This window comes from Daktulosphaira vitifoliae, unplaced genomic scaffold, assembly GCF_025091365.1.
Source record: "Daktulosphaira vitifoliae isolate Bord-2020 unplaced genomic scaffold, ASM2509136v1 Scaffold_5, whole genome shotgun sequence".
NCBI classification, from domain to species: domain Eukaryota; kingdom Metazoa; phylum Arthropoda; class Insecta; order Hemiptera; family Phylloxeridae; genus Daktulosphaira; species Daktulosphaira vitifoliae.
This window is the reverse complement of record NW_026099576.1, coordinates 30,328,930-30,355,558: the sequence shown is the minus strand read 5'-3', so window position 1 is coordinate 30,355,558 and position 26,629 is coordinate 30,328,930. Positions and strand designations below refer to the sequence as shown.

At 24.8% G+C, this 26,629-nt stretch overlaps 3 protein-coding genes across 4 annotated transcripts; 2 read left to right on the top strand and 1 right to left on the bottom strand.

Moving 5' to 3' along the window:
* The first annotated feature begins 105 nt into the window (after positions 1-105).
* Positions 106-5,212, top strand: LOC126907124 (myeloid leukemia factor 2-like). 2 transcript variants are annotated; one of them, XM_050688208.1, is made up of 6 exons: positions 106-431; positions 1,348-1,579; positions 1,649-1,850; positions 2,258-2,345; positions 2,826-2,894; positions 4,739-5,212. In XM_050688208.1, exons 1-6 carry the CDS (start codon positions 382-384, stop codon positions 4,839-4,841), a joined length of 744 nt encoding a protein of 247 aa, XP_050544165.1. In that variant the 5' UTR covers positions 106-381; the 3' UTR covers positions 4,842-5,212. The 2 variants fall into 2 exon arrangements, with proteins under 2 accessions (XP_050544165.1, XP_050544166.1); XM_050688209.1 differs by lacking the exon at positions 2,826-2,894.
* A 34-nt stretch (positions 5,213-5,246) lies between these two features.
* On the bottom strand, positions 5,247-7,313 carry LOC126907129 (uncharacterized). Its single transcript, XM_050688216.1, has 5 exons — positions 7,073-7,313; positions 6,808-7,003; positions 6,043-6,220; positions 5,638-5,981; positions 5,247-5,569 (listed from the first exon to the last, which is right to left on the bottom strand). The coding sequence occupies exons 3-5, from the start codon at positions 6,155-6,157 to the stop codon at positions 5,342-5,344; spliced, it is 687 nt and encodes a 228-aa protein (XP_050544173.1). The 5' UTR covers positions 6,158-6,220; positions 6,808-7,003; positions 7,073-7,313; the 3' UTR covers positions 5,247-5,341.
* A 13,521-nt stretch (positions 7,314-20,834) lies between these two features.
* Positions 20,835-24,611, top strand: LOC126907130 (protein Fer3-like). The gene is made up of 3 exons (XM_050688217.1): positions 20,835-21,031; positions 21,531-21,697; positions 23,536-24,611. The coding sequence occupies exons 1-3, from the start codon at positions 20,966-20,968 to the stop codon at positions 23,876-23,878; spliced, it is 576 nt and encodes a 191-aa protein (XP_050544174.1). The 5' UTR covers positions 20,835-20,965; the 3' UTR covers positions 23,879-24,611.
* Positions 24,612-26,629: the final 2,018 nt, after the last annotated feature.

Genomic DNA, 26,629 nt, shown 5'->3' with positions numbered 1-26,629 from the left:
GAAAATGTATAGTTATATATATGGTAACACTGAACATACAATGAACTTTCTAGAATTTTCGCGAATCACAGATTGACTGCTGTCTCTAGTAAAGTTATTTTTTGGTTGACAAAGTCGTCGAAGTATTACAATCAAAATTAAATTTTTTAAATTCACCGAAGTCTTGCAATCTATATTCATTGTTTTGTGTATTTTACAGTGAAATATTAGTTTTAGACAAGCACTTATATATATGGTTATCTATGATTTTTCGATTCTGTAAATAAAAAATCTTATTAACACTTATTGTCTACAATTTTATTATCTTAAAAAATTTATAGAATTTTGATATTATTAAAGTTTTTTTTATAAATTGTTGAAATAATCAAGTCAGTAATCCAAATGTTTCCTGCGTTGATGTCCGACATGTTTGGTAATGACGATCCATTCAGGTAATACTATCCTTTTGTACAATTCAAGTTTATGTGACTTCTTTAATATAGCAATCACTTTAATTATATCTACTAACAATTAAAGTAATTAAAGCAATGACTTACTGTATTATTTTTATAAACTTCTCTAAGATGACTCACAATTTTTTTTGGCATTTAAAATTTGAAAATGAAATATATTTTTGTATGACCTTAAAATTGGTAAGAGAAATTTTAATTTATGTGGTTAATAATTATTGTTCATGAGATTTTAAATTCTTTATAAATTTAACCAATGTAATAATATAGAATATTGGTTTTATTTAACACTTATTTAACCTGTGATCACTATTCTGGCATTTGAAAGCATTTAATATCAAAAAAACTACTTTTTATCTCTTGTCGTAATTTTGACACAGTAACATGTTCTTCTCAGCTGCACATTACATTATTAACCTATATGAAAGTGTATTGGGATCTGAACCGTACGTGCACAGTAGTCTAATGGTAAGGTTTGTCTAAACAACACCTTGGGTTGCAGTTTCTAATCTCATACCATGTCTCTTTTTTCATACAATTTTCTGGTACACTTTTTATAATCGGCCATCAATTCCTGGTGATCGTATTAATTTTATTTAAAATCTTATATTTTATTTTAAATGAATCTTGGTTTCAAACCTTACATTATGCAATTTTTTTTCTAGTAATCAAATAATATTTAAAATAATGAGGTATGGGTTGTAAGAACTAAGAGGTAGAATGTTTTATTAATTTAGTAGATTGTTGTTATGACATAAAATATCATAATATTTTACTAAAATTGAAGTTTTTAAAATATAAAATATAATTGAAATGCGTCTTTTAGCTTTTGCATTTTTTTTTAGTTATAAAAAAAAGTTTTGTTCTACTATTTATTTTACATGATTTTCTATTTTAGACAATCTATGAGACAAATGGATCAAATGATGAACTCTGTTTTTGGTGGAGGAATGCCTGGTCCAATGGGTGGAATGATGATGCCATTTGGTGGTGGTATGTTTGATCATTTTGGATCAATGATGCCTATGATGAATAATCAAATGAATATGATGAACAATGGTCATAGTCAATCCTTTAGTAGTACAACATTTATGTCATATTCATCAAACGGCCCTAATGGACAACCACAGGTACAAATATTTAATTATAATAGTTTATCTTACTAATATTTAACTATTTTTGATACACTTGTAATACAGGTTTACAAAGAATCCACGTCTACAAGAACAGGTCCAGGTGGTATAAGAGAAACAAAAAAATCAGTTAGTGATTCAAGATCTGGTGTTAAAAAAATGGCAATTGGACATCATATTGGTGATCGTGGACATATTATTGAACGCCAACAAAATGTATATTCTGGTGAAAGAGAGGAAAACCAAGAATTGATTAACTTAGATGACAGTTAGTATTTAACAATTTAACAATATTTTATTACATATATAAAGTATGGCAGGGCCAAGTGATCTAAATACTAATAAGTTACTTTCAGGAAATCTATAAAAACCATTCTATTTTGCCTTTAAGAGCTATTGAAATTTCAATCTTTGAATACTCATTTCTACAATTTAGAGTTATTAATGTTAACTTTTTTACTGTTTAGGCTTGGATATACAGATAAATTTGATGTAATAAAAATTGTTTTTTAATTTTTGGTACTTATATCACTTATCTTTGTCACATCTCATATGTCAATTATGGTGTATTGGTATATAAAATATAACAGACATATAGTTTCTACATATGAGATTAATTTGCTAATGTAATTCATAGAAGGATTTTTTTCACATTATAGTAAATTTATATTTCAGATGAAGCGGAGGAGTTCAACAATGAGTGGCGCAAGAAAGCACAAAACTTGAATACACACCGTAATCGTTATTTACCTTATACTTCCAAGTAAGAAAAATAAATTTTAAATCCAACATTTAAAGTGATTAATATTCATAATAATAATGTGTTGTACAAATGTTTTAAGTTCTCCAAGTTGTCAATTTAAAAATAAAAAAAAAAAATCAACAATTTAGACTTTTAAAATAACTTACTTATATCTTAAAATTAAGTTTTATTTTTATTGTAAAATAGGTTTTTGATTTCATCAAATTGTGGTAGTGATCATATAAGTTAATGTTAAAAATCCTTAAAATTATCTTTGCATGTGTTATTATTGAATTTTTTTCATTAAGTATTGATTTAGTTTATGTCACTTATATATTAATGTAGAGCATGTTTTTCAAACTCATAGTTTGTAGATATAGTAAAAAGAACTCAATTCATTTTTTTTTCTTTACTTAAAATAGCAGATAAATTTTATTTTCTTATACATATTTTTTAATTTTTTATTGCTTTTATAGTTTGTGTTAATTTTTTTTTTCTTAGAAATCAGAATTCTTCACATTCCCTTAAAAAGCACCACAAAGTATTACCATCTATAGCCCCACGCAGTAGGTAAGTGTAATTAAAAAGCAGATTGCCTAATACTCTAAAAGTCCTGTTTATAATACTTAAAAAAATTAACATAGTCAAGTAAAATAATTTTAGTGTTATTAATTAACAAAATAATAAATTGGCATAGTTATTTAACAAAAAATTATAAAATATGAATATTTATAAATAAGAATACATAATAATATTGTAATTTATAAATTTAGACATTTTATTTGAAATTTAACAGTGTAATTGTACCTAAATGATAATAGCGAAAAAAACAGAAATATTTGACTTAAAACGAAAATGCAAGATAATTGTTTTATATAACTGATTTATTAACTTTTTAGTTAAAATTTGCTGCAATTTTTAAATGATATCATTTTGAAATCTGAAAAAATTTGAATATTGAGTATTACAAGATCTTTTTAATTCTATTTTCATGGTTTATTCTTAAAAATTTATTTTTGTTTATACTGATCCATGTAGATATCGCCTATTGATTTTACATTAATTAATCTATACTATTCATAAATAATTAATAAGTTTGAGTTTATTACAAATTCTAACATATTAGTTTTAATACTAAGTATTGTTATAAAATATCAGTGGTGCTAATTAAATAGTATAAGTGAAATAATTTTACCAAAACTTATTAAAGATGGTTGGTGAATAAGTCAATATAAAAAAAATATGTAGTTATTTTTTATTAGTTATATTTAAATGTGTGTGTATATTGTATATATATATATATATTTATTAGTTATGACATATAAATTACTATTAAACTATTCACCTCTTTAAGTATGTAAATATACAATTATTACTGTGTCCCAAATTTTCATATTAAAACTATAATTAAAGACTAAATATCAATATCATACTATGTATCAAAAAATGAAGAATTGAGTTGATTTCTGAAAAATATTCTTAGTACTAAAACTAATAATATGTAAAGTATACAATGAATTATTCAGAATCAACTTCTTGGTATTTATCTTACTGTTGATATCTAGTCTTTAATTAGAAGACGTTTCTTTCTTAAACTCAACTGTATTTTTATGTAGTTATGTACCTATTTTATAGAATTTTAAATTTTGTATGTATCTTAAACAGTTATTAATACATAATTTTGATTAATAAATTTGTTCTTTAATTAGCTTTCAACATATTATTAACTGATGAATGTGTTATTAAATATTAAGTTATTTATATACAAATAAGGGAGATTTTTAAAAATGAACTTTGAAATTCATTCAATATGTCCTATAGAATTGTTCTATTATGTAAAAAAAATAAGTTGTACAAGTTTTGGGTAAAATTTAGAGACGTATGTTAACAGATTTTGCAAAAGAGAGTTGAAAAAATTAGACTGTAAAGGTAGTTTTTCTATTTTTTTCCATCTTATAATTGTATGTCAAAACACTGTCAGAAACGCTGTGAATTAAGTATAGAACAGATGGTATCACATTAATGACACATGGTCCAGAATAAAGAATGTGTTGAAAAACTTAATAGAGTTGAAGTAGAAATGATCATGTGGATAAGAATTGTTACATCATTCAACCCTAAATTTTATTTTATTTTAGCAATTATTATTAGGCTTTTAGTCAAAAAGTATAAAAATTCAGTTGACTTAAATTTGTTCCTTTTGAAAGTCATATTCAGCAAAAGTCTAATAAAATCTGTTTATTATTTTGCTTTGGTACAAGAACAGTAAAATAGGTTTATGATGGTTTGATCGAAATTGTAAAATAAATGTGACTCACTTTCAAATGTTCCTCAAATTTATAATTTTAACTTAACTTATATTTTCAAATTTTTAATTTAAATATATATTTACTTAATAAACTTTTTTTTTCTAGTGGAGATGTGTTAGCTATTGAAGGGCCTTCAGAACATGTAAAGAAAAGATCATCTAAACAACGTTCTTCAAAAAAATCTTATAAACCAACAAATGACCAATGAATTGTTCAACTTATGTAATGACACACATTTTATGTACGTTTTTAAAGATATTTCGCGATTTTTCTTCATTATAGTAATTTATAAATACTTGTATTATAATAATTATTCATCATATACATAAATTATAATTTTGTTATAATAAGCTTTGAAAGTAAGATTAATTTAAGTTTTGATTGTATTGATTATATAAAGTATAAGTTAGTTTTGTAGTTAAAATCAGATTATTTTTAGATTTAATATTTATTATAATAAAAAGAAGATTTGAGTGCTTAGGAAATATTAAAAGTCCAAGATATTTCACGGATATGTAATATTTAGTTCAGTTAATTTCATAGTTAATAACTTATACAATAAAAAAAAAAAAACTAAAATCTATTGCATTATTTAAAATGAATATAAATCAAATATTTCTAAGAATGTATAATTAAAAATATAATTTATAATAAAGAAATCATAATAAAAAAAAAAATATATATATATAGATTTAAATTTAAGAAGAATTATCCGGATAAATTATAGTTGCAAATGCCTTCAGTATTGTTATTTTCATCAACTTCATAACCAACAAGTTGCCAAATATCTTTATTGATTTTACATGTATTTTCAACAAATTCTTGATCTTCTAAAATGTGTGCCAGAATTGTTAGTATGTTCCAAAATTTCGTTTTAGATATTTTTAGATACTTGCTACATTGATTAATTATTTTTTCAATGTCTGGTTCAATATTCTAAAAAAATTAAATACAATTTTATTTTAATTCACATTTAATACATACGAAATTGAATATTTATTTACACTTAGTGACAGAAATGTTGTTGATGGTAATTTAATCCGATGCTTAATACTTGGATTTCCTTCATCATCACAAAATATGGTGAATGTTGATTGGTATGCTACTTTGAAATAAACACCAGCCAACAATTGTCCTGTTTCATTTGTTGCTAGCAAACTTCTAAAATTGTAAACCAAGTTTCGACGTTCGGTAACACTAATTGGAGAATGATAAGAGGCCCCAACATAAACTAAATTAGTATCTGGTTCAGGAGATCCATTCCAAACTGACCATTGTACATATTTACCACCCACCACTGTTTTATAACAATATTCTTTTCTTGGACATGATGGTGGGACAAATCGACCTAAAGTGTTCATAGAAAATCAAATCATAAATGCAATTTTATAAATAAGAAAAATGTTTACCTGTATGTGGATACTTTTGGTCATTCATAACTGTTATAACTCTACCAATTTGATAACCTGGATCCAAGAGTATAATTCCACCTCGTCCAGCTAATTCAATTTGTAAAGCAACCATAACATGTTCTTTATCACTCACCCAAGGATCTGGATAATCATTACTTATGTAACCTTCATGACTCTAAATATTTATACATTTTTAATAATGTAAATAAAATATTAATTCAAATTATTATAAGTATTTTGTTAACTTGTTTATTTAAAAGAGCAATTGAAAAAATTCAAAATCAATAATTTACTAAATGATTTCCTAATTTTAAGTATTTTTTAGATCCATCCATTATGACTTAATAATTAAATTTTTTAAAGGTCAAAAATACACATATTTCAGCAAATAATACAATATAAATTGATTAGTCAACATAAACTTTTGAACTACTAAATATGAAGTCGTTAACACTTTTAAATACTAACTGCATGAATAATATGCTCAATGTTATTTTGAATATTACATATATTTCAGTTCAATTTCTTTTATGGTGTAGATATAAAAATATTGAAAAATTCTTAGAAATTGTTTACAACTATTTAACTTCTTAATCAGACTATTTTCAATATATAAGATAATTGAAATATAGATGCACTAAAAATGTAAGTTGCTATTAAAAAAAAAAAAAAAAAAATTGAAATTATTAAATGGATCAGAGGTAGGCATTTTTTTGGGAATTTTTAATATTTTATATTATCAGTTTACATAATTTTTCATACTTGTATAGATTCTTCACAAGACACTAAGTACAAACATTCTTTTACACCAGGAAAAAATTCATCAAGTAATGCTAATTTTCCAATTAATAATAGAGCAAGTCCAACACAAGTATTTGCATCTTTAGTTAAAGGTGGTTTATATTCTCTAAAAAAATCTTCCAATGACTGCTTTTCATTTTCATAAAGATTGTAAAATCTAAAAAATTGATCAATATATATAGCAGTTATTCATTCAAATATATTTAATTTATATAAAAATCTTTACTTGATGAAATTGGTTACTGAATCATAATTGTTAGTTTTTAACAAAGTTTGTAATTCATTTTCAAATTTTTGAATCAACTCTTCGTATTCCTCGATAGAGTTGATTACATGAGGTGGTCTTGAGCTACCCCATTCTGGTAAAGGAACAGGCTGGCTAATTGGCCAGTCTGCCTCTTGGCAATAGCTCAGCCAAAACGCATAAGCTTCATCATTGTATTTGGTATGAGTTTGCTGATATTCGAGTCAACTTGGCCACTCATTACCCCATCTGCCCACGGTTGGTATATAGCTGGATTCATCCCTGTAGCAGCTGTCTGCAGCAGCTCCAACAGGCCCTTCTACTTCTAGTACTTTTTTCTCACGCTCTGAAAAATACATTTATATTTAACCATATTTTTTTTTCTTAATTTTTAGGTACAACATTAAGTTTAAAAAATATAAAATAATCAATTTTTTTTCAATTTCAACATTATAAAAATAATTAAAACATATAATATTCTGAGATCAAATACACTTCAAATATTGAATTTTCAAAAACTAAGAATATACATATCAATAAATATGAAATATGTAATTTTAGGTCAAAAGAAATAGTTTAGTAATAATATGAGTACAAACATTCAAGACTAATTTGGGATTAAATAATCCTTATCAAATAATTATTACTAGGTATAATAACTAGAAGTACTAAAAAGTGTTATTTCAAGCAATAATTATTTAAAAATATTATCTTTTTTGCTTAAATATGCATTAAAAAGACTAATATATGTAAAAAATATGTCGACTTTTAATTTGTAAAAAGTTAGCAATTTTATTTTAAAAATTAACCAAAAACTACACTATTAATACAATTAAATGTATTATTTTATAGAAAGACAAAAATTGTATTAAGATTAAGGGCAATGATCAAGTCTTAATCATAATATACATACTAAGTCATATATTAGTCTTTGATATCCAACATTTTTTTTTGCATCTCTTCGCAAACCATTTATTTATAAAATTTTTACTGAGATAATCCAAACATATAGTGGAGAAAAAATAGTCTTTAATCTTAAAACTCATACATTTCTATATGCTACATAAAAATGTTATAATTTTAAAATTTTACTCTTATTCATATCCCAAAATTAAAAGAAATTTAAAAACTGATATTAAAATAAAATGGATTATAAAACTTCAAGATTTATTTTGTCTTGAATATATAAGTTGAGGCAAGCCAATTGATTTCAGATTACTATGTGCTATATTTGTGAAGGTACTAGGGATACATGATTTATTTTAGAAATTTTTTCTTGTAACAATAGTAACAAAAAAAAAATTGTATATACTTTAATTCCAAAAACTTTTCTTCTATTATGGTATTAAAATAGCACTTAAACATAAAATAATTAAAATAGTATTTAAATTTTTAAAATTTGAAACATAAAATTTAATAATTAGCTTATTGGTTTTCTGAAACAACATTATAATTTATAGTTATCTCAAAGACCTTAAAAAAAAAAAAAAAAAAAAAAAAAAACAAATTCTAGAAGTTATTAACCTTAGTTTATACATTTAAATAAAATTTGAGAAAAAAATAATTTAAATGGCTTTAAGTTTATTAAAACTATTTCATAGAAATTAGTATCAATTAAATATCAAAATAATTTAGCCAGATAATAAATTAAGAACAGATTAAAATAATTATTTAGACAATAACTCACTGAATCATGTTACAATACAATTGTCAATGATATATATAAAGGGTCAAAAGTTCCAAGCAGCACATTTTAAGGAGCGTATTTTAGAAGTAAATGACATCCCTTTAAAATTATAGATATTTTTATAAAATGAAATCTGATAAATTGAAATTTTTAAGGTAATAAATAAAATATTGTAAATATATTACATCAAAAGCAACAAAAACTTAATTAACTTTCTGATAATTATAGAGTAAAGGGTAGTTATTGGTACCTTAAGAAAAAATACAATCTTAGATCAGTGTATTAAATCTGTTGTTATGGTTGAAAATGTTTCAGTAATTCCTATCAATAAAAATATTGCTGTATTTTAAATTTTGCTATCATAATTTATATAGGATTGATACTACTTTTTTAATTATTGGTTTTTTACAAAATGATAAAAAAAATATAGTTATTGACACTTTTACTTTCCTAGAAGAACTAATGTTATTTAAATTAGCCAGTTATAAGCCATTTTTTGATTGGCACCCTTTTTAAAATTGATTTAGTACCTTTTACAGTTAAATAAAAATTTAATATTTGGTAAATATATAAAGTGAATAATTTGGCTAATTATTAAAAACAAAAAATTATTTTAAAAATCAAAACAATTTTTTATTGATAAAAAAGCTAAAATAACTGCACATATTACCTTATTATTTATATTATCTATTAACGTATTACCTTATTATTTGTAATAATAAGTGAAAGTACTAGTACTAATAATGATTAATATATAAAATTAGTACATTACAGATTAAATTAAATAAATTTAAGAATCAAAACAATTAGAAAATTAAAATATGAAAGAAAGAAAAAAATTTTTTTTAATTCAACTTAAATTATATCATATATTAAAAATGCTATCTTACCCATACAATGAAAACCCAAGACTTGAAAAATATCTTCTACTCTTTAGGCTGATTACACTTTTAAATAAATTTACACTATGCAAGTAACAGCGGACGGAAAATATTTATATACTTTACACCGTTTGGGCTTTATAGGGGGGACTGGTTTGGAATTCCCACTTAAAAATCAAACGAGTAAAAAAAAATAAATATTGCGCACTGTAGTCGCGTAAAGGTTTATCAAAAACACTTGAATAGCTATTAACAACAAACGCGAGACGACAATGACGATAACATAATACTTGAAGTCCAACAGTAACAATTATATTGTAATATAACAACGGCAGCAACACGTTCTTGGAGGGATAACATAGTACCGTACCGTTATTCACGTGGCAACGACAAATTACACTATTGCGTCCGCACTAGACACACACGCACAAATAAACACACGTCAAAAAAATTATTGGACAACACAATCTGACTATTTAGTTTAATAAATTAAATAGGTCTTGAAAATAATACATTAAATATAAAAATTATGGAGAAATATATGGAAAAACTGTAAGTTCTCCATTTTACACAAAAATATTATAAATATCGTACAGTATATTTATAAATAGGACAACCTAAGAAAATGATGACTCATTACAATAAGTCGATTAAGTTTAGCGAATTTTGTTGATAACAGCTGGGCAAATAAAATTAAATTACATAGAATAAGCACAGATATATATGTAGGTATGAAAACGCGACAGTGTAGCCATCGATATTCCACAAAAGTTATTTATTTTATATATACTATTAAAATTTCAATCTAACAAATTTATAGTTTTATTTAGTATATATCAATGGTGTAGGATCACAAAAACATATCGACAAAAAAAATGTTATATATTTTTTTGACGGTTTTATCTAGTTTTTTGTAGAACCGATTACTACGATAGAACTTTTAGAATAACAATCTATTACATTAGTGAAAGTACTTTTAAATTTACATAGTTCAAAAACTATAGTCAACAAAATTAATTATATAGAATTAAAAAAAAATACACTTATTTTTTACTGCGTTCCATTGGTTTAAGACGACTGTATTAAATATAACGTTTTTGTTAATCCTTTGTGGACATAAATACAGTTTAATTCCAACACAATTTTTAATTTTTTGTTTAGGGGATTTTTTTTTTAATCTGCTTACGAATATTAAAAAATAAATTATGGATCAAGAATATTCGAAGAGTTATAGCACTAATAACATTGTATATAATACTTATCACACCATTTATTTTTCTTATTTGACCGATCGACGGACATTTGATCCCTATGATGGTTAAGCCCTATCGTGTAAGAATCCTACATGGAATAGAATACGTAAAGTGGTTTTAGTTTTGACCCTCTCTTAAAAATATTTAAATAAAGAAAAGAAGTTATTCACTGCTAATTGATAATTTAATTTGTTTTAATAATTATTAAATACTTTATAAATTAAAAATATTTTTATATATCTCTTACAAATTCATATATATGAATTTGTTATTGCAAAAACGCTACAATATAATTTAAAAAAATCGTTTCTTTCGATACTGAGTTTTTATAAAAACTTGGCCAAATCATGTTTTTGTGTGTATTACTTTTATAATCGATCTGAGTTTTATCTATTTTAGCTATAAAATTACCAAGATATAATTTTTAAAAAATATGGAGAGTAAATTTTGCCTACTGTTTTTGATAAATTTGCCGACTAAATTACTTTAACTAGTAGAACAGTCCACAATAATATTACAGGCCACTAATGGCTTATGAAATAATTAAATATATTTTGTCAACCCTTCAAAAAAATTGTTTTGCTACACAACTACTCTAAGATAGAGAACCTTATACTACCAACTAAATTAATCGTATACACATCGTCTACAAACTTTTAGATAAATGTCCTAAGCTTTGGGTTCGCCCCATTTCTTAAAAATTAATTTTTATTTTTTTTTAAATAAAATTTTTCTAAACTTGACAAGAATATGACAAAACTAAACACATAAAAAAAAAAAAAATAAAATGATTACTTAATTGACATTTTATAAGTATGTTTATCTGAACAATTAACTCGACAATTTAGCATTTTATGCGAATAACAATTGTTGGTAATTAATAAAGAGCAAGCATTTTGAATTAGTTCTACAGTTATAATTAAAAATGACCTTCGTTCAAACTTTACGGTTTAATTATTTTTATTGTTGTCATTGCTCACTTGCCATGATATAAAATTTACTTAAGTTTGTTTACATAATATTCTTGTGGATATAAACTTTGACCACATTGTCTTAAGAATGCATTTTCTAAACATTTTAACTTTAATTTAATGTGAAATATGCTTTACTAATTGATTCAAGGTTTTATTTTATTAATTCAGCTTTATTAAATTTAATATTAATTTCTAGAAAGAACTTAGAAAAAATAATAAAAAATTTGTTACTGTTTTTAAATTAGCTACAACTATTAATGTATATATTGACATTTTCGCACTAAAATTAAAAAAAAATTATCTTAAAATTAATACGTTTAAGTTTAATTACACAACTTCACGCGGTTGAAAATTTACTTATATATATATAATATAAAGCTCCTAAAAACTATAATTTAACATGTGTTATAATTCACTTTAGAATCCTAGTTTAAATTATGAATCAGAAGTGTTTGGAGGAATTCTGAATACCTTTATTTACTAAAAAAGTAATTAGTTAATTAGAAGAATTTTTTTAATCATGATACATTTTTGTAATGTTTAAAAATTGACTAAAATTATAAAATATTAGCTAATAAGAACGCTAAAAATTCTTCGGGACGGCTCTCATAATAACAATTTTTTGTACCTAAATAATTTTAGTTTAACCATTTATGTCTTAATAATAAATTATTATTTTGTTTTGATTATATTCAAAACAACATTAATCTTGATACATTGATATGCATATTATAAATTTGCTATTATAATAAACAATACTACTTAATGCCCACGTAAAAAAGTACCGTTTTATGTATAAAATGCAATTTAAACAAGGTAAGGTGCTCATGTGAAAGGAAATGATAATTTGTACATTAATAGAAGTATACTATCTTCTATAGCAGATTCTGTATATAATGATTACCCATTTTCTTTCGTAGACAAACTATAGTGTACCATAATTTCTAATAAAATATATTATGCTGTGTGTAAAATAATATAACTTAGCCTTGTAAAATGTAAACAATTCTTTTGATTTAAATATTTGTGTTCGGTAAACATTGGCGGTTCGTTAGATTATAAAAAATGATATGCATTAGTCATGAAAAAGGTGTTTATGACCCACACAATTGTATTTGTAATACACATAAATATTACTCAATTATCACGGTTTCTATTGACGTGCATGGTGTGATGCAGTATCAATTGCTTACATTCATTTTCAATTACACATCAAAATAATAACACGTGATTTTTGTGAACTTATGAGCTTAAACAAAACACTTCATAAGGAATCACTACCTATATATTTACTTTATCAATTTCGTTCTCGAAATTATTTGGCAAATAAGATAACGTGTTATTAACTTCTGTTAATATATTTATTTTATTATAAAAAAAGTCGAAAGAAATTATACATATAATAATGTAAACATTATAATTGATACATTCATAAGAATAAGAGCACAATAATTGTGACATTCAGTGGCGTATATAGCAATTTTGTATTGGGGATCCAGATAGCTTTTAAAACTTAGAGTGAGGTGATTGAACCTTCCACTATGCCCTCTACTATGATTTTATATCCATTGGGGGGGGTACGGACTCTATAAACTCCCGTAAACACGCCACTGGGTGACATACATAACATTTTAGTTTCGACGAGAAGTTGAAAAGCTAAAATTTAATTATGGTTAATTTTACTATGATGTGTTTATTATTATTGTTTTTTTTTTTTTATAAGTCTATCGCCACTTTTTCTCAGCTCTCGCCGATTTTTTTCAACGATACCTCAAAAGATCACAAATTGCATCCAGTTGAAGACATTACTCTCAAAAAAAAGGGAAATATCTAAGGTTATTATAAAAAAAATATTATATAATACCCTTAGATATTTCCCTTTTTGTTTTTCATAAATTTTTTGAAAATCTGACGACTTATCGTCTATATATAAACGGTTCCCGAAGTTAAACAAAACATGTTATTTATGAGTAAAAAAATATGGTTTTTGATGTTATTATAATTTTTTACTTCAATTTTTTCAATTATTTATGTCAAACAGTATAGTCATATATAAAGGGTTGGTAATTTTAATCTAATAAGCATATTAAAAGAAAGAGGGCTGTCTTTCCAAAAAAAAAATGTTCTAGTTACCAATGACTTATGATGAATTACAAAGTTAATTTCATAACTGAAATAATAATTAACTAACGAAGGTTAGAATAATCGAATTTAGAAAGTTAACTTTCTTTTCTTTAATAAATACAATTTTGATACACGTTTCCCATACGAAATATACAACAACTATATAATAATTTATAATTTCTCCGTAAAAACTAGAATACTAAATTATTAAATATCTATTACATACTAAATTTAATTACTATAATAGGTATTTTATACATATATTGTATTTATAAATAATACAATTTGTAATCAGGAAATAAAAGTTGATGTTGCTTTTATAATAATCAACAAATCCTTCTAAAAATTAAACACTACCTATAAATTTACATAGAATAGTTTTTTATGATAGTGATTTAAATCATTGTCAGATATCATCTAGACTTATCCCGACAATGTTGCGCCCCTACTGTGTTAGGATTTTATTTATTTTTCAGAAGAAGTAAATCTGTTACCAGAAAATAGATAAAGCTAAGAGCGATTTTTACTAATTTCATTTTTTTTTATTTTTTTATAAAACAAAACATTTTATAATTTATAGGGGTTATCAAAGCGTAACTAAGGAGATCACAAGGGCCATGGCATCACCGCTCCCATTCCATCTACCACAATTTTTATCTCAAAAAATGAAGTAATATGAATAAAAAAAGGTCTTTTGAGTTATGAAACAAGTTGCGGGTTTATTAATAAATATTAAGTATTATTTTTAACAAATTTTACTAGAATTAAGTTTTAAATATTTTCTTTTCTAATCAAATTAAAATAGTAAAATAATTTTTAAGTCATAATATTTTATTAAATTATTCCTATAACATTTTTAACATATTATTTATTAATTCAATTTATAATATTGTAATTTTAACATAATTAGAGTATTAAAAAAATATTTAATTAATATTTTATGTTTTTATACTATTTTAATCTAAATATTTTTAAATTATCTTGAATTTAATATTTTAAGAGCTTTAGTATTACTATAGTGGTGTCTAGGAATATTTGTTGATTAGATTTTTTGGAAAGCGTAGTAAAAAAATATTTATGCGTAATCCCTTAAAACAAAACCCTGAAGACGCTATTGAAATATTTATAAATACTTTTTTGATAATGCATATTCTTTGAAAATATATCTTCAACTAATATACACTATTAAATATGTAATTATTTGCAAATTTTTTATCACATCCAATACGTAGATAAATGTTTTATTTTAAGTGGACAGTTAAAAGACAGTTATTTTACAAAAAATAGTCAATTGCTTTCGATTAAATTTCTGAACAAGTATTTTCATAAAAATAATAGAAAATTTATAGGTACAACTCTATTTGAAAAAAAATTACTTTTTGAATACCTGGCGTGCCTTAAATACTTTAAACATATTAATCAACTATTAGATAGTTACATAACACTATACAACTATAGCTTTGTTTCATTGGTTGGTATTGGTTGCAGGCGTTTCAATTGTTTTATCTAATTTACAAAAGGCTTATTATTAACAAAGTACAAAGTTGGTAATTGTGCAAGTTGATACATTAACAATTTATATTATTATTTTTAATTATTAAATATAAATTCCAAGATTATTTTATCCTTATTTTTCTTTGTTTAAACTACTTACAAATTTTGTACTGCTATTGATAAATGTATAATTAATATCCCGGTAATATTATTCACAAAAATTGCTGTTACTAATCATTAGAATAGATTAACCGTTTTTTTTTGTGAATACTATCTGACTTAAATAAAAATATTTACTCTATAAAATAAGATTGATAGAGTTAACAAAATTTTCATATACATCTAATTTTGTTGATCAGTGGCAAAACCAGCTGTACTATTATAGTGTATGTTCCCACTCGAAATGAAATAAATTCTTGAATTACAATTGTTTTAATTTTTCGTTTTCTTATTCTGTNGAAGAAATTCTTAAATTACAATTGTTTTAATTTTTCGTTTTCTTATTCTGTTCATTTTAAATATCTTTTCTTATAAAACATAGTTATAACCCCGCCGAAAAAGAATTCTGGTTACACTACTGCTGTTGATTAAAAAATTTAAATAAGAATTTAGTGAAAATATCATCATTACAATTAATCTCTTATTTAATTTTAATACACGATAATAGTAGTAAAAATTTCAAAGTTATGAGGTACAAATACATTTGAAAACTCCGGAATTTTTTGTGTAAGATTTCAATTCGATATTTATATGAATGTTATACGTTCAAATTCAAATGAAACAATTCAAAATTTACGTATTCTATAGAGCTATATTTAGTTTTATTAATCGAAATAAGATTGACAATTTTGTGATAATCATATTTAATAAAAAAAGTTTTATAACCATTATAAATATTTATTGTTTTCACGGATATATAACAATTATGTTACGCTTAACTAAATGTCCATTTGTAAATCATGGTTCATTGTACTGTTTAATAAAATTAATAAAAGCTACACAAAAGCAACAAAGGCAAGTTAGAGGGGAATTCATGTGTCCACATTGTGTGCAAGCCGCATAGATATTAGCTGTGTATAATGTGTCATTTTTGTTGACGACACTTTTTTACTCGATTTTCTAATAAAATAAAATAATCATAACCTTAATGTATATGCGATTAAAGAGTTTACAGCTGTCCGAAGATTGCAAATGATATGCATCAAATTTTCATTACGTGATATGTATGTACGACTTTTAAGAAATAAAAACGACGGGTTAATATTTGTATTGCGTATTTGTTATCTATTAAACAATATTTGTTATTTAAAACACACTATTAGGGCAAAATATCTGATAATGTCATGATTATATCGCAGTAAATTCCGACAGCTAAAAGCTAAGTGGAACACATTCATAATACTTTTTGTATGGTTCGTGTTTTGATATCGATGCAAATTAGTTAATATTGCGTAAAAATACTAATAACAATAGGAGGGATATTCGTATAATACACTTGACTAGAGAGCAAAGTGGAGAGGATGCGGCGAGCAGCAGATGCTATTCGAAAGTCAACTAGGGGTGCAATGCTAATCGTATCATAACACGCGGTTAAACGGAGGGGCTGCTGCAGTGTGTCATTGCGAACAAATCAAAATAAATGTATTGGGGCTAACAATCATAAATGTTGGGCAAAGACCTAAAATATTTATTAAATTTGACGTGCGTTTCGACACGCGTATGATGATGGCATAACTAATGAAATTATGTTCTTAGCTGTTTGAGTATAAATAGAGTATATGAAAAGATCAAAAGCATAACAATAAAATATTTTGTTGAAATGTGTTATATTATAATTTACTTTTTAAGTATAGTTTAGCTAACGGGGAAAAAATTGTGAACAATTTAATTTAATATTTATAACATTTTTATGAGTTCATATGTAAATTTAAATTAAAATAAAAAACTGCCATTATTAATAAACCATTTTAATAGTAAAAGATTTATTTTGTCACCAATTAACACACACGGCTACAATTTGTGATAACTTATAATAATTTTAACATTACTAAAAACAACGCGTTATAAATAAATATTATGATTAAATTGAGGGATTAATAACAATAATAAAATCTTATGATATAAGAGTTCAAGATTTAAGAGACATTCGCTTAATAATCACGTTGTTGTTTCATGATATTAAGTATAAAACAAACATGACTTCGGTTGCTAAACACGTAAAAAGAATATTGATATCAATGCACTGTTAATAAAAAAAAAAGTAATTCACAGTAGTGATGGACATAAGTGTTTTAGATAAATAATATATTATACATTTAAAATAACTGAATTATAATATATTATTTCAAATTTTTATCTTAAATCATTTTTATTTACTCATAAAATGGCTTCTTCGTCAATGAAACAATAATAAATATAATAAAATTAGAGGTTATTATCGATAAAATATCAATTATGCCGTAGAATTTATCATATGATATACAATTTTTATTAACAATTAAATAGTATTTATTATTTATCTAAATTTAAAATGAGACAATGAACAGATATATCCTAATTATTGTTTTAAAATAGACAATTCTTGCACGAATTTAAACGTGGAATCCAATTTTGAAATAATATTGAAATATCTACTCTAAAACTTAGATTGCATAATAACATATATATTAAGCCTCACGTATTACAACGATTGTAAAAAAAACATGCTTAAAACATAAGAAAATAGTTTAAAATGACCCATAAGATCTCCGTAAAATTTTGGAAATTTTAACAGAAGAACTACGCGCATTGATGGCATTAATGATCTTTTTGTCATATGTTAATGTATTTTTAGTAAGGGATTTAAAATCTTACTAGTATCAGAAATATCAAAGTAAAATTATCAATAAAAAATGTGTAATTATTTTACAAAAAAAAAAAAAAATGCATCCTACTGCTAATAGAATTTTTGTAATAACTTAGGTCTTGTTAACAAAGTAGGCTTTTAGTGTGATCATCGACATAGAGTAGCAAAATATAAAGGATCAGTATTCCAGCAAGAAAATTCCTACTTCGATATCATTTTCAAGAACTGAAAACTTTTTTTATTCGTCAGTTCAAAAAAAAAATAGGTCATATATTTTTTTATAGGATGCCAAAATAATGATTGCATGGGAGTTGAAAGGCCTAATGCCGACAATTCTTGTTAATATATCCAGAGCTTCATTTGCACTTGTCAAGCCTTAAAGTACATGTTCTAATTCTCGTGTAAATGTTAGTATTTTCTCCAGTATTACCCTCAAAGTTGATGTCTAGACCACGTTCATATTGGCTCCCAAAAAGGAATCTTGAATAAATTGTGTCCCAGTTTACATATAGATTATGTGAAATTGATTTGATTTCTAATTTTATTTCTAAAGGAACTATAATTTCTTTAGGAATAAAATCAGATATAAAAATTTGTATATACATTTTGATAGATATTTGATGTCCAGCACACTTAGAAAAAAATATAGCACAATCAGAAACACTGATATAGCAAAAGGGGGTTATACAAGAGCTATAAATAGCTCCCTGGGTATTTATTACAATTAACATTATATGAATTTGGCACTAGTAAGAGTATTTGATAAGCCAAAAATAAAGGCACTAGCCGCACCCCAAATAATGCTATTAAATAAAATATTCAAAATTTGACCAAAGAGTTTAAATTTTTCTTAAATAATTTATTAATATGAAATACATTAATTTCATTTAATACTTGCCCACATTTTACGTACTATTTTCAAAATAGGATAGGTCTTTTATTTACATTTTAATTTATTTAAATAAAAGTGAGGAATACAAAATCGCCAGCATATATGATTATACTATTTTAATACTTAAGTATTACAATTGTACAATTTTATTTATACAGCGCATATGACTGTGTTCAGAATGCAAATTATAAATAGCAATATGTACTATTGTGTTCGGACAAATTTTTAGTGTTCATTTTTTTTCATTATAACTGCGTTAACAGTGTTGTAAAGTTTAATTATTGTTTGTACATATGGCCATATGATATTCAAACTTACAACGACGGATTAAAATAAATAAATATTTTCAAAAATTACTACAAATGTAATAATTTGTTTACTCATAATTTTATAACTTAAAAATATTTGAATTTCAATCTAGGTCGTGGTCTGGTTCGATTATAGCTCAAGTTATCCATAAAAAAATTGTTTATTATAATTTATAAATAACTTATATAATTTGTTGATCTTTAGATTTTTTCTAAAATAATAATAATTTTGAAATTTATTTTTTCGCTTATTTAAGTAGTATTTATTTCTTGATTTATAAGCAGTTAAATATTTTTTAGGTCTATATGGGTACCAACTCTAGAAATATTTTTTATTTATTATATATATATTTATCGATGTATCAATTATTTAGTACTTTTATGGTTCACCTCTTAATCTTACAAAGGTGTCGACTTTATATTTGTTAATAAAAAACATACATTCTTAACCAGCTTATAAAATAGATAATAGTTAGTTGATAGTAACTTTTGGACTAGTATTTAAAGTTATGAATACTTTACTTAAGCAGGAGGAGGAATTACAGCTGAAAAATGTTTAATGATAAAAATGACATGACCAAATAACATTTAAAAATATTGATAATTTTTGAAATTCTGGTTAAAAAATTATTATTGCCAAGTAATTTTTGTAGTTGGATCATTTTCTGTCATTTAATAATTTATTAAAACATGTATATGATTTCTTAAATAAATAAAGTTAACACCCTTATAATAGGTTAACCAAAAAATTACTTAATAATTGATAAATCGAAAAATAAAAAATACTAAACAAAAGAAAAATTCAATATTATTAATTTTTTAGAATAATTCTAGTAATTAACAATAAACAATTACTTTATTGCATTGTTTTTATATTTTACTATGATAGTACTAACAAAAATTATAATTATTTATTTATTTTCAATGTTTGAATTTCAAAAAATGATCGGAAGTCAAAAAGTAAAATATACAAAAATTAGTATTGATTATTTCATTGTAACTTTTCATTTTTATGGCATTGATAATTAGTGAAATCAATAATGATAACAATTAAAATAAATTATATGTTTGTGGTATTCACTATTCGTTTAAAAAGTTTAAAAGAAATAAAAATCAAGTATTTACAAAATAATATAATTTCAGAATATTTTCAAAAGATTTCTACTTTACATTTTAATCCAAAATTTCTTTTTAAGACAAATATATAATAAAATTGTGTATAAGATTTGATGTACATAATCAGCTACATTTAGTTGCTTTCGTTTTATTAAATCCCGAAGGGCGGTAAATTGTTCACCACCTGCGTCCTTTCTCATTGGTTAACGACTGCGCCAATCCGATGATCTGGTTAAAATGGAACAAGGCAGTTCCTCAAAAATCACTATACATTTTCTCTTATATTTGATTCTTCATCAGTATGATGAGCAACGGATTTATGCCTTCGGGCCATGGAACTGCTTGGGATGCAAGTATAGTGAATACCGTAAGTAAATAATTCTATCTAAATACTTAATGTACGAAAAGAAATTTCAAATCAGGTAATTTGATTGTTTGTTTCGATAGTCTTATAATTAATGTATTAATAGAGTCTGTATAAGTAAATCATAGTGATTTTGATTAGTGATTAAAGTTTTTGGCTTAATTGAAATCATTTATTACATTCTTACTTTATAGAATTAAAAGTGATTCAATATTAAAACCAGGCGTGGATCCAGAATTTTTTCATGAGGGCGAGGGCGCAAAAAAACTTTTAGTTACTGTATCAATTTTTTGTCGCCATTATTATCATCCTAAGACCATTTTCCATTTATTTTAGTAAACGACGATAGTTTAAGGCAAATACAAGTTCCCTACGCCATCCGCCTGGATAAAACATCCGCCAATGATTAAAACTTAGATTTATACACAGAAATCTATGATAAATATATTTTATAAATTATTGTTGATTGAATATATCGTTTTTCTCTTTACTTTTATAAAAGGACAGCCAAAGTTACGATGATTGTTGGCCTGACAATCATTTATACCATCATCACCATCATTTACACCATCACCATATTCATCAACACTCACCTGCAGTACCTCAAATGTGGCCTATGGCGCATAATCATTCCCAACAGTCTGGCATTGCTCAAAATTCTATCCCAAGGTATTGAAAATAATACATACATTTGCTATAATAGTACAATTCAACTAATCAGACTATAAATGTTTTCATAATAATATAAAATCGAAATTTAAAAGTTTCTGACACAAGTTACTAGCCGTAATATGTCAATATTATAATATTGGTCAATATAAACTTTTTGTGTCAATGAATTTTTAATTTTTACATCTTATTCATATTCAAGACTATAAAAATTTTTCGTTATTAATATACACACATATTTTTGACTGTATATTACAAAACATTTTATTGATAAATAAATAATTAACAGTCGGACATCTCATTTTTTTACAAATTAAAATATAAAATTGTAACATTGAAATCTCAATAAAAATTTTAATTATTTCAATGTTTAAAATTTCGTACGAACATTTGTTAAAATGCAAGAAAATTAATGCGCATTATTTAAGCAATAAAAGGAATTTATAAATAAAAATAATAATTATCAACTAAATTTATGATTGCGTACCACTACTGTTATTACTAAAAGTTTGCTGAATGTTAAACAATTTTTAGAGAGGCATTAGACATTATTAAGTGTTTAAAGTCGAGTGACATTCATGAAACAATTTTCAATTATGAGAATATTTTCACATTGATAAACACATTTTATAGCTCAAATTTGGGAATAAGCAAATAGACAAAACTGCCCTTATTATTATTATTTAATTATTATACTAAATGTACTGGAAATTTTTTTTTTATAAAATTACTTAGTGAAATTTATTTCTTTTATTATTTAACATTTTTTAGGATACAAAAATGTCCATACTAACTTTTCCAATAAAGTATTATTTTTAGTGGAACATTTTAGCTTCAGGGTTTTTTTCTAATTTTGTTATGGAAGGATACTAGATAATTTTCAGAAAGAATGGTAAAGAGCTTCACGCTTCCATAAGACATGAAAAAATTTTATGTTTAATGAAAACATAATAGTTTATATGGGTTTTTGAAAAAATTATTCGAATTTAGTCAATATAGACTGTCGATTTTTTTGGGTACATTGTTTTTGTCAACCCTGTTTTAAGGTATCGTCATGTCAATGGGGAGTTTCAAACTTTTTGCACTGTCTGTAAATAAGCTACTTTTTTAGAAAAGTTTATTTTTATTTAAAGATTTAAAAATATCCAAACCGTCACCTAACTATTCATATTTATTTAAGTTATAGGTACACACTATAATTATAAATTAAACAAAGTATAAGTTAGCATTATAGAGTTCTATATGAAAAACAGAAACTATAAACTCAATTTTTTTAAAACTAAAATCTCATATCCCTTAAATTCCAAGCCTTTCAATTAATTAAGCATATCCTTGTCAATAGGATATTTCCATATAGAATTTTCGTAATTAACGTTTGAAAAGTTATTCAACATGTATGTAAAACTTAATATTTTTATGTTGCATACAATTATAATAATATAGGGATATTATTTTTAACTTCTAAATAATTAATTAAATCGATGCATCTATTTAATAAACTTTTTTATGAGTTTGAATTAAAAAATGCATTATTTTTTAATAAATGAAATTTGATAAATTAATTGTTTTCGATAATGTTTTATATATTCCCGCTCAGCATGATTTATATTATGGATTAGGTACCAATGACCTGTGGTATTAATAATTAATATAATTATATACCACATAATACATGTGGTCAAAGTTGACAAATATCCGAGGGCCCTCCACAATTGCCGCCGGGTAACAGAGTGACACTGTATAAAATGACTTATCTGATTGAAGCACTTCAATTTATATAAACTTATTTTCAATTTTATTTGGACGTGTCTTTAATTTATGATACAATATTTTCTTAGAAGCAGCTTGCAGAAGTCCTCAATGGCGACTTCAAAGAAAATAAGACGTCGGGTTGCTACATTAGCACAACGTCGCGCTGCCAATATACGTGAACGCAGGCGCATGTACAATTTGAACGAGGCGTTCGACAAGCTCAGGCGCAAAGTACCAACGTTTGCGTATGAAAAACGCTTGTCACGAATAGAAACTTTGCGATTAGCCATCACATACATCAGCTTCATGTCCGAACTTTTGCAATCTACGCCGGCGTCCAACGACACTGTCCAGTCACCAGCAAGTTATTCGGCGTTACCACAACACGATATCCCGTATGTTCCCTACTCGCTGATTCCACCAGTATAATTGAAAATTGTTGGAAAAATAAGACAACTTAATGTAGAGATATTAATTAATATGTATATTTTAAAAAGGTAACAATCATTTGTTCATCTATAAAAAGATGAATAAATAATTGCAGTTTTTAATGGATTGATGAACATTTTGACGGGTTAGTACAATTTTAAGACAAGTACTCATTGAGTTATAATTATTATAACACATAGAGTACGTATGTAGTGAGGTTGGATGCAACTTGTACTGGTGTACATATACTTTGCCCGAGTTCCATATCGCAATAATTATTAAAAAAAAAAAATTCAACAAAATGATAATTGTATCAAAAGTTATAAGCGTTGTCAGTCATATTTGAAATACCTGTATGTGTCGATTTTAAAGAAAACATTTGCCATAAAATCTATTAGCTATTAATTGATATTTTCTATACTTTTTTTTTTATTAAAAAAAAAAAACAATTTTTTCGTTATTAGATATAAGTAACTTGTTATTAAGAACTATAGTAAGTTATGAAGTGGTGTAAGACATAGTGCAAAAATATTTCAAAGGGTTTCGACATTTAATTTTCTTATTTGTGTTTATTTTTATCTTTAATGTGTTAATTTTAAATGATCTCATTAGTACATGTATTAAGATATAATTGTACATTTTTTATTATTAATTACATAAAACTAGTATTTCCTTTCTTACTTTCTATGTTTGTTATTTTTTTTAATAAATTGATTAGTTTTATTAATAGTTTAAATTTAAAATTAATTATTTATGCATAGTAACAAAAAAATTATACAACAAATGGTATATATTTTTTGTTTGAATATGTAGTACTTCCAAACAAATGTTTTTAAATATTGTTACCTACATGTAGGTAGAGATATAATAATCAATATGTTGCTTAATTCAATCGTTTAAATTAGTCGCAATGAAAATTGGCTAAATATAATATAAGAAAAAAAATGTCATGGCAGTTTTAATCATTAAACGGTAGCACAATGGGGTTGTGGTAAAATGGGAACGTAGTGTAATTGGGACAAGTATAAATTATATCTGACAGTGATAAAATCACTATCATAAGAAACGCTTCGATGCAAATCTGTGGTTAATGTTTAATTTTAAGACATTGGTGGACTATTCCTTAAGCAAAATGAACTCCTATTTCCTTATTTATGTCCGGTTATAAGTTTAATGATACATAAGTGTAATGTATGAATAAATATTAAATAAATTAAAATTTATTTATTAAGTATTTAATACATTTGTTCAACTTCGACGATTTAAAAAAAAAGTATGTCGGATAAAAGAGATACACATAAAATATTTAAAAAGTTATAGCAATTTAAAGTTAAAAACATAAAATCGAAAATAAAAGTCTTTCGAGATTTATTTGGACATTACTTACATTTACAGGGAACGAGGGAAATTTTTTCAATTTTTAAGGGCAATATCTTTAATGATATACGGTTTGTGATCTTTTGACGTATTGTTGAAAGAAATCGATTCGGCGAGAGCTGAGAAAAAGTGGCAACAGACATAAAAAACCCAGCACAGGGGGGTCGCGGCACAGTGGTGACGTAGCATAGTTGGATCAAGTATAATGATATCTGACAGTGATTAAAATCACTATAAAAAAAAAACGCTTCGATGCAAATCTTTTGATAGTGTTTAATTTTAAAAAATTGGTGGACTATTCCAAAAGCTACATGATCTTCTAGTTCATTATTAATATCCTAATTAAGATAAAGTATGTAGAATGAAAAAGGGATTATTAAAAAATATTATTTCTCATAAAAAAATAATGTTGATCCATACACTTTTCAATATGTCATAGCATTATAAAGTTAAAAATGTAAAAAATAAAATCGAGAATTTTCACACAATAATAGCATTCGGTAGCCATTTTCACCGTGAAGATAAAATAAAGTCCGAAATTTTTTTTTCGCATAATAAAGTAAATTACATTAGCTTTAATTTAAAATATATATAAAAGTGTCAGACTTTCCGGAACACTTTCAAAATTTAAGTTGAAAAAGTAAATTTTTTCTGAAAAAGTTGTCATTTTGAATCCCCCCCTTTGGGCAGGTAAAGGGTCAGATATAAAAAAAAAATATACCAAACGAAAGATAATGATATTACACATCTATATAAAAAAGAATTATATTGATATGTTCAATTTTGAAAAAGTTATGGCACTTTTAAGTAAAAAAAATTGAAAAAATTTCGAAAATTAGCGATTTTTAAATTTGTAATTTTTTTGGAGGTTTCCCCCATTTACGGGGAACGAGGGAATTTTTTTCAATTTTTGAGGGTAATGTCTTCAACTAGATACAATTTATGATCTTTTGACGTATCATTGAAAGAAATTGGTTCGGTGAGAGCTGAGAAAAAGTGGTAACAGACACAAAAATAAACACATCTTAGTAAAATCAATACCTTCTCAGCTTCGCATCGAAGCTAAAAAACACATCATAGTATAATAAATACTTTCTCAGCTTCGCATCAAAGCTAAAATCATCGACTACAGTCAAAAAATAATTACAATATTAACTGATGGATAACATTCAGGCTTGATACATAATAGAAAATTGAAAAAGAGTTGAACGAAAAATGTAAGTGGTTTCCAAACACTATTGGTACTAAATGGCAATGCCATTAGATGTAAACTGATAAAGGCACAATGATTACGAATGACAGTAATTACATGAGAGTGTCTTGAAAAAAGGGGAGTCGTTAGAATTCAACCTCTTTAAAACTTTAGAGATTTAT